Raw genomic sequence first — 11,797 nt, forward strand, 5'->3', positions numbered from 1 at the left:
TTAGACGTTTTTATGCAAAACGATCAGTTTAAATCTTTTCTGCCAAAAAAGTAGCATTTAATTATTTCATTAATTATTTAAAAGATTTAATATAAATAGTATTAGTAATATTGTAACAATAATCTAAATATTTAACTCGGAAAATTTTTATATTCTTTATTTTATTTTTTGTGTAAATAGAACATATGAGATCGATTAAGAAGTAAACAGTGAAACATCACCATGAAATGTAGCAAAGTAAAAAAAACAATTTACAAAACAATAAAATTTACTTTGGTTATTTCGTTATATCATAAATAAAAAAAATTTTAAGTAAAAAAAATTTTTATAATAAAATAGAAAATGTATGTCATTTTTAATATAAATATTTATCAAAGTTATAAGATAACAGATAATAAATTCTTTATAAGCCAATGGCTTGGTAAGTTAATTTAGATATTTTTGATTTTTCATATACATTGATATAATTCCGTGATTTTGGTTTTCAAAATGGAAAATATTTCGTAATCTATCATTAAATCGCAATAAGAGTGAATGATATTACGCCGCCGAATGAACACGGTAGAGCTATTTCTTATAAATAAAAATCACACATCATTGAAGATGCAACGTTTATGAAACTTTTTACCGATATTCATTGAATATTGATAAATAATATTAATATTTCCAAAAATGCATTCAATGACAAAAATAAATAAGAGATGCATTTTGATAATACGTATGCACGTACGCACGTACGCACGCACGCACACAATTTTTTAGTTTTATACAAAAATTTATTCACAATAGTGTTAATCATATGATAAATTTTCGTACAATCATATATATATATATATCCTCCAGTTTTAAATAAAATTAACTTTTAATAATTAGATGTAATACAGATAAAATACAATGTATATGTCTAAAAAACATTGGTCTAATAATAAATCAAAAAATTAATATTATATTATTCATTATATTATATAATTGCTTAAATTTTAGCGATTACTAAACAGCTAATTCTCGTAAGAATGTCAACCTTTAATAATATCTGTAGATGGAGCAGAACCAAGCTCTGAACAACCTAGAGCAGGACCAAGATCAAGACGAACCTAAAGCAGTACAAAGCCCTGAAAAATCTGAATAAAATGTTCAGAAGTGTAAAGGAGTTACGTAAAAAAATATTCGGATTATAACGAAGACTGTTTATTTCATAAATAAATCAAGCTTATTAGAAGCCTAATTTAATTACTCTATGCACTTTCTTACACTTTACTTTTTTCCTATTTTTATCTTCAAATTTTCCATCTTTGTACATATTATACATCTGTTTTATTTAAAAAATAATTATTACAAGAAAATACAACATGGTATAAACTTTATGTTCTATTTTTTAAATGCATTTGTAATAAAAAAAGAAAGCTAAGTAACAGGAATTTGTAATGATTAATATCTTGTGTCGAATTATCCAGGGTGTTTAGCAGATTCTCAATTATAATAATGATAGTTTTGATTTCTCCTTCACAAATATCCATGTGATTGAGAATCTCGTGCAGCCAAGGAAGCATGCCATATCCTCGTGTGAGAAGTAAAGATGCTTTGGGAATTCTGGTAGTAGAGACAATGACTTCCAAAATTAGTGTCTAAAAGAAACAATAAAACGATTCGTTTATATCGATATATTCAAATAAATAATATAAAATCTCATAACAAAGGAATCTTATAATAAAAAAATTTTCTTCATAAATCAAATTCACACTCAATTTATTTCATTAATATATAATCAATTAAAAATTAAGATTACTTAATTTTTATTATAATTAAAATTTTAATTCAATGTAATCGAATCTCCCTATTCTTAACTAACTTTAAACAAGTTAGTTCTCTATTCTTATCCTTTTCTCACAATCCTCGATTCAAAGATGAATGCACAGAATAAAAATTTCGTTGCATTGATAAGCTATTGACAAACAAGATTAGGATATATCATATATATATATGTTTTTTTTATTTTTTAATTGCTTTTTTACTTTACATATAGTTACGTGATTAATTAATTAATTATGTACTAAATATAAACCAGTAAAAAAGCACAAGAAAAACTGTTAAAAATATGAGATTTAAAGAATTAAATGTAGATGAAAAAGTATTAAAAATAAAGGTATATTAAAAGTAGGAATGATTAACTGTATCGGATCAAATAAAGGATTTCCAGATCTCACCTTGGTTTTGGCGTCCGGCAGTGCACAAATGTGAAAATCGAGCAGAATTTTGAACAACATACATTTCAGAGCCACGTTTACATCGCTTTCCTCCTTCATGCCATCCCGGATGTTCTCCAAGATCCAGTGCCGATGCGCGTTATGTTCCACATGCGAGCTGTGCAACAACTGCAACAGCTCCGGTATAGTACTTAGGTCCAGCGCGGTTTTGGCCATTAGGAAAGTGTGCAACGGTGAGTAAAGCGGGTGCAGAGGTTGACTGGCGACTAGCGAGGCCCTAGCTAGGAAGGTGGTCATCAGACAACTCAGGCGGACATTCTTCAATCCGCATTTTAAGGAAACAACTCCGTTTCGAAAAGCGTCAATTAGACGTATCCATAATAGCTTTTCTTTGGATCTGATAAATAAGGAAATTTAAATTAATTTTTTTAAACTAAATCTTTTTCATACTTGATTGCTTAAATTTATAAATATATATATATATATTTATTTTATGTTTTTTTTTTTTTGGCTTTTTGCATCAGTGCAACTTTGTGATTATATTAAAAATGCAGATTTTTTTTCCCTTAATTGTCACATAAATTAAAAGATACTTTTTAGATTCTTAATAAATTTAAGTTATATATACAATCAAAGATAACTAGACAAACTAAATTAAATTAAAAATTAAAAATCAATGAGAGAGTAATTAAATAACCATTAAACAAACTAAATTGTGAATTATAATAAATAATAAAATTTAAAATTGTAGAAGACTTATTATTTATCATAATGTACAATTCAGTTTCAATATCTTGTTTAATTATTAAAATTGCTATACTTAGACGCTTCCAAATGGAAGTAATATCTAGAGACGACGGTGTACGCAATCATCCGAATGTCGCTCGAATCACTACAACATGCGGCAAATACTAGCGCTAATGCACCACTCTGGCTTATTTTGTGACACGCAACGATATTATTTTCCGCCAACAGAGTACACAGCAACGGCAGATAGAATGCCGGATCATACACATTACTGTCCTCATGTAGTTCATCGTTCTGCATAAAAAAAGACAATTTTCAATTATTTTTCAAAGACAAACGACAAAAATCTTTGTAATATTAAGTCTTATAAGATATCTGAGAGTCTATTTATTTTTGCTTACAATTTACATAAAAACTTGCGTTTTATTTAAAGAAAAAAAGATTATAAAGTGAGAGATATTTCAGACCGTAAATATCTAACATTTTGAGACCGCTCTTGACAAAAAAATATTTGGATCACTTACCTTAAATGCTCTGTGTATGGGATAATTTTTTATAGTCTCGTTAACAATGTCCTTATTGAATAAGTTAAAGACCTCGGAAGTGGAAGGTTGTCTCCACAGGGCAGTATCTGTCTCACCCTTTACGCTATAACGTGTTGCTGCGGCGTTTCCCCACAAGTACGGCCAGTACTGTTGAAGCTTAACGTTATGAGTTTCATAATACTGAAGAATCTGGAAAAATTATATTGTATAATATATCCAATATTTCTGCGATAGCGCGATAATCCCAATACACGTCGCGATTCGTACCTGCAAAATGCGCTGATCGACATGGCAAAGGGTGGCATTGTATGCCGCAAGATAGAGAGGCACGTGCGAGACTGTCATTACAGAGTGATTCTTTCGAGTAAGTATCCTCAGTAAGTCGACCAGGTCGCCTGCAATCATTAAACAAAGATTAAACTTGCAAGTTCCTGGAAAAATTCTAATCTAAAAAATTCTAAATAAAAAATTCACTTTATCGTGCGTTTAAGACTAATTTTCGAATGTGACGTATAATTACAATTTATGTAATTGCAGAAAAATATAAATACTTTTTCTCAGATGAACGTATTTCTATGTTTCTTTTCAAAGAATAGAACGCATTGCACGAACAAACATACCTTTAACAGTGGATGATCCAAGCATAATATTAACAAACTCCGAGTGGGACGTCGTCATTTCGAACAACGTCTTCGCGTATTCATCGTCAATATTATCTCCATAAGCAATATCGCATAAATTACTCAGGGTTTTCAATACACTGGATTGAGTCTCCTCGTCCTTCGCGTCTTTCAGACCTAACTTTAAGGAAAATCTGGTGAACTGCGGCCATGAGTAACTCTTGCTTAATGAACTGAAGACGAACTTATCGTCAGTCCTTTTCAAACGAACCACTGCATCATTTAGCTTCTCGCACAGGACTTTGATTTTTTCGATGTTCTTCGATTCCTTCTTCAATGTCGATGTCATGACGTGCAGCAGCACTCTTATCAGATCCATCGATGGTTTCTCTTTAGCCGCTATCAGACTCTCGTACCTCTTATATACACTTTCCAGCAGCTGGACGAAACAAACGGACACCATATCCAACTTGTCGCCGTTCTGAGAAACGGTGTCGCAGATTCTCTCGCACAGAGCGAGATCGAAAGTGCTTTCGATGAGGTAGACGATCGCCGCTGCGTTTTCTTCGATCCAGGGAACGGGATTTTGTGGCCCGGTTACGTACGCGGTAATGTCGCTGCCGTAGCCCTCGTAAAGACTACGAAGAAACTTTTCGTTCCACTTGTGCTTCAAACTGCTGCCCAATATTGGAAACACAACATCCCCTTGCTTCATATTTTCTACCCTGAGAAAGTATTTCACCAGCGATGAGATCAGCCTTGTGTTCTTGGTGATCAAGGTCGTTATCAGCTGGATCGTGGACGAGATAATACCTTTCGTTAGCAATAGCGCGAAAGTATTGGTACTGACGCCGGAAACGTTTTGCGGAAAGATGGACAGGTATCTTGCCAGGGCTCGCTCCCAATCGTCCGTGTGCTTTGTCTTACTGGACTTCAGGTGAATCAAGTGCAAGCTAAATCTTTCTACAAATTGCTCGTTCAACAAATCGCGTAATCTTGACTCCCTGCTGCAATACATATCTAGCAACACCGGAACGATGCGTCCGAATACGGACAGGTTTTGCTTGTCGTTCGAAATAAATATGGTCTTCTCCAACTTCATCAATGCGAGCAACAGGCTCGCGATATCTTTCGCCTCCAGCTGCAATATTTTCAATAATTCGATGGCGATATCATAATTATTACTGCAAGCTTCCAGGGAATTCCTCTCGATAATATTCCTCAATTGCGTCAGGTACTTACTTCTAAATGTAAAGAAAATATTATAAACCCCTGCCTCATCATGTTTCCCGTACAAGTGTAAGACAGATTCGCAGATCTTCAAAATGGTATCCGTGATCATACCTTCCGCCGAATCTTTTGAGATTTCTCCACAAAATGGCGAGAAATAATGCAGCAGAATAGGATGAGTAAAGATACATCTTGCATTTTCTCGATTCGATTCAACAGATTGTGGAATGTTCAACAGAAACGCAAGCACGAGCTTGCAATTTTCATTTTGAGCCTGCCGCAAGACTTTCGACTGCGCCAATTGTGCTAAATAAAATACGGTCATCTTCAACAAAATCTTGACATCGTATAAAGATAAGGAGTGCTCAATGGTGACTTCCTCGTCGCCGTATTTAAAACAATACGTCGAATGACCGTTATTGAACAATTTCGAGAATTCAGCTACGTCCATCTTGGAATCTGCCAGCAATATATTGCTCAATTTATGCAACAATCTTAGAGACGGCAGCTTGTTCTTCAAGGAAATTGGTTGCTTGCCACTTGACCAACTTTGCAAGTATTTGTAAATTGGTAAGTTGGTCAAATCTGTTGTCATAAAAGTCAGCAAATCCGGTGCGACTTGGTAGTGTAAAGTGTGGACCATCACGTAGGATAAATAAGCCAAGATCGTAGTAGTGCAATCTTTCTCACTTATTTTTTGCAGCGCACAGCATAGAAGTGGCGATACTGCCGTGCAGGCCTGCATTCTACAAGAATTCTCTTTACTAAAATTATTATTATTATTATTAAAGAGAGCATCAATTCCCTCATTCATTTCCTTTTTATCAAGATCAGTAAATTTATTCGTTAAAAATGGTAACGTAGATAGAATTTTATGATAGTCTTTGTTAAAAGAGAAGCTCTTCAGATTCTTATCAAGTAGCTGACTGATTATATCCTCCATCTCTTTTGTATCAAAATTAATCGCTTGATCGTTCCCCTGTGCTATACACTTGGTGTGTTTAATATCTTTCGAATTTTGGTTAAATTTAAAGCTATCGTCAATTGTATCAGCCTTCCTATCATCAAGATTAAATTGTCCATTGATTAAAGACGATCCTACTGCAGAAAATTCTTCTTGGCCGGTGATTTTGTTAGTTTCATCAAATAGCTCATTAATTATATCCTCCGCCTTTTTAACATTGAGATTAGCTATCTGATCGTTTATCCCTCCTTCCGCTTGTGTTATGATACTTATGTACTTGTCGATGTGTTTAATGGCGCTTTTCAGGACAGACATAAACCATCGTGTCAACTGCTCGTTCTCTGTAGAATCCGCGACCACTGAAAAGCCATTGATCCAAATGTCCAGCTGATCCTCGCAGGCTTCGAACAGACCCGTTGTGTTTAGCAGCGTTCTAATAGCACTGTAGCTATCCGGTGACGGATCCTTCTGACGGATCAGAGATATCAAGAAGACAAGAACTTCCTTGAAAGCTTTTTCTCTGGGCACAAAAATGGAAGAGTCCAATGCGAGCAGGAATTGTATTGTCTTGACTTTCATGCAATTTACTTTCTCCATCTTGATAGGTTCTCCTTCATCTTCTTGGAGATTATTTAAACTCGATAGCAACAAATCCGGCTGTAAATTTGTTGAAACATCTAACAATTCTGGACATATATCTTGATACGAGTGAAGAACGCTTAAGATAGTATCGAGATGATCCAGCAATTCCGGATTCTGAATGCCATCCGTACTTTCCGAAGCTTTCACGTCAGTGTCATTTTCAAAGGCTCGGTTCCACAATCGTAAAATAGTTTCCAAAGAGGGGACAGCCCTAAGAATGAAATCTGTTATCTGACTGCGGACTGTAGATATTTTATAGAACTCCTTCGTAGCCGAAGAAATGACTTTCAGCTGGTTAGTCATTGTTAGGAGAAGAGACAAAGCCTCGTGTCTAACGAGGAGACTATCGTGATCTAACCCTGGTAAGACAGCGACTTTTACAATCGCGCTTGGAACCGCCAGTGAAAGTAACGCGCTTATCAAATTGTTCGCCTTCAATTCCGCAGTGCAATTTTTTATGCAGCTAACCGGATTGACTGACTTCACTATCTGCAAAAAAAATTTGATAAGACATATCGAAAAGATGGTGCGCAAAACAATAATCGACGAAATAAACCCACAGGCGTCTCACCTTTTCTATAAATTTGAGGAGAGAAATCCACTTGGGTGACATTCGGGGTTCAAGAAACGGTTCGACGGCATTATACTGCGAACGAATTAGATCCGGGCAGGCGGCCATTATTCTAACAATCAGATCCGATGGCTTTTCATGTTCCCAAGGTTTCTCCAAGCTCTGCAGGATCGTATGTACCAGTTGATTGTGCTTACTTCGCGAACTACCCAGTGTTCGGTCATGGAAAATAACTCCATGACGATGTGACGTTAACAAAATGATTAAGAATTCATGTACTATGTCACTAATGACCTAAATTACAACCGGGAAGAAGAAAAAAAACATTAATAAAAAAACTCGATAATTATGAGTCATATTGTAAAAAAAAAAGTATCAAAAAATTTATTATTTTTCGCAATTTGGAGCCTGAATAAAATTACATACTTTATTTTCTCTTATCAGAATATCATAAAAAATTTATATTTACATATAGCTTAATATCAAATAAATTTACATCCGTTCAATCTTAGCAATCCAAGGAAACAAGCTAACATTATTTGTCATCATTTTAATTTTTTTAAAATATCGTCTTTGACACAAGTAATGTTAGCTTGTCTCCTTGGAATTTTCCTGTTACAAAAAAAAACTTATAATTTTTTATATGAAGTTATGTTGCAATCAATTTTGTTCAAAATCTATAATTTATAATCAAAAGATTGTACAATTACCTTTTTGTCTGCGAGAAAGTTCTCACTATCGTCAACACTATGAGTTTTGTTTTTGGACCAATTGTTCGGGCCCTTCCAGTTGTACAACGATATCAGATTCAATATAGCAGGCACAGAGAATACGTGCATCTTCATAGTTTTACTAACGCCAATATTCTCGAGCACATACGTCTTCACAGTGGTCAGAACCAAGGTGACAGTATCTTTCGAATCGTACAGCAGATCCGAGAAAATGCAGCAGAGCAGACTGCGCTTGTCCAAGAGCGTTCTGATCACCAACGTGTTACCTTCCACGAGAAAGGCAAGAACAAAGTGAATGAAACACGTTCTGACGCTCTGAGGATCCGTGGGCTTGGTCTGCTGCACCAGACTCTCCAACGTTTGCTGCTGCAGCGACAGGTGGATGAGCAGCTCTCTGGACAGACCGCTGTCCAGAGACGCTATCGCCGCCAGCAGCCTCAGTACCACCTTACGCTGCTTGGCACTGCTCTGAATTGAAAGCATGGAATGCACGACCGACATGTGCGAATTCAATAGATGACGACAGGCTTCTATCGCGCTATTTTGGTACTGGGAGCACTCCGTCAAGATCCTAGCGGAAAAAGTTGAATAAGTACTTAAAATAAAAGATCTATTGCTTATACTTTTTGCACATTCAGAATCTTTGCTTTCTCTCTTTCTCTAATTCCTGAAAATATATATATCTCGTTTGCGCAAAAATCTTTAAAAATTTCAAGCAACACGAACAAATATAAAAATGCATTTTTTCATGCACGTTATCTCGTTATGGGTTACCTCATCAGCAAGATGTGGGTTGCGGCGAAGACAGTGGTAGCATTGGCGGTATTCTTCTTGTCTAACAACTTCAGAACCTCGAGGACACTGCCACCGGTGAGCAGATACTCTGCCGCGAGGTCCATCTCTTTGTTCTCGTTGCATACCGTCACAAATTTCCTCAGCACGGCCAAGTTATTGGTAGAAGAGGAGGAGGAAAAAAGCGTTCTGAGAGATTGCCCGTTAAATATATCCTGCCTGTCGACGTCGTTCGTGTCATCTCTATCGGAATCTACGTTTTCACGTACTACTTCACGTTCAAGTACTTCTTCGTTGATCTTCGCCTTTTTTAACGACGTCTCACTCTCGTTCCTCGAGGTCCGCTTGCGTGCCTTTTTCGGCTTGCCAGTCGTATCCATTCTCGTAACTCGTGTTTACCGGTGTTCATCCGCACACGTGCTTCATGGACGACGCCATATTTTTTTATTGAAGAAAAACCTGAGATTGGCGACACCAGCACTGCACCAGCACATTTCATCAGGAACGTCCCATAACCTATTCCCGAAGTGTCCCGCAGGGCGCAGTGTCCCGTTAGCCGGAGATAGCTGGAGTTTACGACTTGTAAGAAAGATAATTATATAGGTTATATAGGTTATATGTATATTTCGGACACCGAGATTAGATATTATTTTTTCAATGCAAACTATTAGGATTAATTTTTTTTCTATACCTAAGCATATATATGTGTTCAAGAACTGTCAAATTTAAATTCTAACTTAACTTTAATTGAAAAACAATTCATGTAAACTTTCCATTTTCCACTGTCGATAACAAAATAGATTTGATACACAAAACGATCGTGTTTGTTATCCTCGGCTAAAACGATCGGTAATGTCGTTGTTCTTCAATTATCCCCGCGGGGCTCACTTAACACTGATCTCTTGCAGTAACGAAAATTTTTATTATTAAAAACGGCCGGCCGTTTTTAATAATATATATACACATAATAGTTCTAAAGAAAAACGAAGGGCACAAGAGCGTATCCCTTTCGAACCAATCGCGTATTACGAATTCAAATATATATATAGCTGCAATTATATCGTCCAAATTGACAGACTTCATTATTATAATTTATAATTAAGTTCCAGAATTAAATAATCTAATATTCGTGGTACTAATTTATATTAGTACGCTACTTACAGTAACATCAATGTATAGTATAATATAATAATGTAGATAAGATTAATTGATATAGTAATTAATAAAAAAAATATAATATAGTAGTGACAAATTATATATATATAATCGCTCTTTCATAGATCCGTATATATATAGGCAGTAGCTTATTAGCCTAAAAAAATATATATTCACTCACCGATACGGCGCAGCGGCCGTATCAGTCACATACAAGCAGCGGAGTTGTTGCACGACGTTAATCTGCAACACAAAGAAATATATCCAAATTACAGCTAGCCGCTCATATAATACATAGTCAACAATTCAATAAAAATAACAAATTAATTATCGCGCGTATTAAATTTAATTTTCACTTTATATAATTGTCTCTTTTAAGCAAAGTAAAATAAATTATTATATTAATATATGCATATCTTTCGAAAAAAATTTGCTTTAATTTACAAAGAATTAAATAAAATAAAGTCTCTTTTTTCAACTGAATTCTCTCGCGCAAACAGGACCGGAAATAGAATAACGTACTCGAAAAATGTGTGATAATTACTCACCCAGGGTTGCTCCGCCGGCGCCTGATGCCTCTCCCAGGACCTCCTCCTCCTCTCAGCTTCCCAGTGATTGTTCACGATATTTGCACAATATTCACATTGTTCACTTACGAAAACGCCATTATTATATATATATATAAAATCGCGCACTGATAATCAAACTACACGGTCCGCGCGGTATATATGTTATAATTATATATGATACATACACTATTCAAACGCATTCAACACGTATTTAATTCCGAGGGTGATCACCCGCTCGTAATTATAATTTTTACGATCGGATGGCGATATGTACTTTTCGCGATACACTCCCGCGACACGAGACGCGACTTGATGACGCTAGAACAACGCATGGGAAGCACGAGAAGACGCGGAATCGTGATCCGCTCGCCATCGCGACGAGATCAGACGAGATCCGAGAACGACTGCGACGGATTTGAGAATTCGGCGACGCGCGGCCAACTTCACACCGACGCCACCGCGGCCGCTCCTATATACGCGTATATGTCCTTCGCATTTTTCAACAGCGAACAATATGTATATTCACGTTTTAAGATGATTAGTATAATTATCTCGTATCGAAATAAATGGTAAACGCGAATGAATGTAACGCGGCGTGTAAGTCAGAGATATAGAGACGCGATGCGTGGAACACGCGTACGCGATACATCGGGAAATACGATTGTCGCTGCGCACGGCCTAGTCTGCAACCGCTCTCGCGTGACAAGGAAATTTCGAATCTCGAAGGAATCCTGCAAAACTGCACTCCTGAGCAACGAGCGGACTTTCGACAGACGGCGAAAAATCTACACGTCGCGCGACGAAATGGAAGTGAAACGCGGGATTAATTGATATTTTATCGGGCAATTACTGAATACCGCGATCCACGGCGCCGTTTCGTATCCGCGACGTTCCGCGACTCATTTCGACGCTAGCGACGCTAGCCGCGGGAGGGGGAAACGGTGCTGCTTTCACTGTCGATAATGAAATATTTGTTACCCTCGGAACAACCAAAATACGTCGGTAACGTCATCGTTCTTCTATTACC

General features: G+C 36.3%; 1 protein-coding gene across 3 annotated transcripts; it reads right to left on the reverse strand.

Annotated features, from left to right (window-relative positions):
* Positions 1 to 1,172: 1,172 nt before the first annotated feature.
* LOC105454366 (nucleolar pre-ribosomal-associated protein 1) lies at positions 1,173 to 10,031 on the reverse strand. 3 transcript variants are annotated; one of them, XM_011696934.1, is made up of 10 exons: positions 9,738 to 10,031; positions 9,029 to 9,625; positions 8,234 to 8,825; positions 7,524 to 7,817; positions 4,117 to 7,441; positions 3,764 to 3,891; positions 3,476 to 3,685; positions 3,025 to 3,245; positions 2,205 to 2,601; positions 1,173 to 1,625 (listed from the first exon to the last, which is right to left on the reverse strand). In XM_011696934.1, exons 2-10 carry the CDS (start codon positions 9,424 to 9,426, stop codon positions 1,362 to 1,364), a joined length of 5,829 nt encoding a protein of 1,942 aa, XP_011695236.1. In that variant the 5' UTR covers positions 9,427 to 9,625; positions 9,738 to 10,031; the 3' UTR covers positions 1,173 to 1,361. The 3 variants fall into 3 exon arrangements, with proteins under 3 accessions (XP_011695236.1, XP_011695237.1, XP_011695235.1); XM_011696935.1 differs by lacking the exon at positions 9,738 to 10,031 and having other exon boundaries at positions 7,524 to 7,685; positions 9,029 to 9,686; XM_011696933.1 differs by lacking the exon at positions 9,738 to 10,031 and having other exon boundaries at positions 9,029 to 9,686.
* Between the last annotated feature and the right edge of the window lie 1,766 nt (positions 10,032 to 11,797).

Source organism: Wasmannia auropunctata, unplaced genomic scaffold (assembly GCF_000956235.1).
Source record: "Wasmannia auropunctata unplaced genomic scaffold, wasmannia.A_1.0 LD335985.1, whole genome shotgun sequence".
NCBI classification, from domain to species: domain Eukaryota; kingdom Metazoa; phylum Arthropoda; class Insecta; order Hymenoptera; family Formicidae; genus Wasmannia; species Wasmannia auropunctata.

Coding starts and splice junctions, on each gene's coding strand:
- LOC105454366 (XM_011696934.1), bottom strand. CDS start 9,426: ATGGATACGACTGGCAAGCCGAAAAAGGCACGCAAGCGGACCTCGAGG. Junction 8,826..9,028: donor ACCCACATCTTGCTGATGAG/GTAACCCATAAC, acceptor TTTTTCCGCTAG/GATCTTGACGGAGTGCTCCC. Junction 1,626..2,204: donor TGCCGGACGCCAAAACCAAG/GTGAGATCTGGA, acceptor TGTTTCTTTTAG/ACACTAATTTTGGAAGTCAT.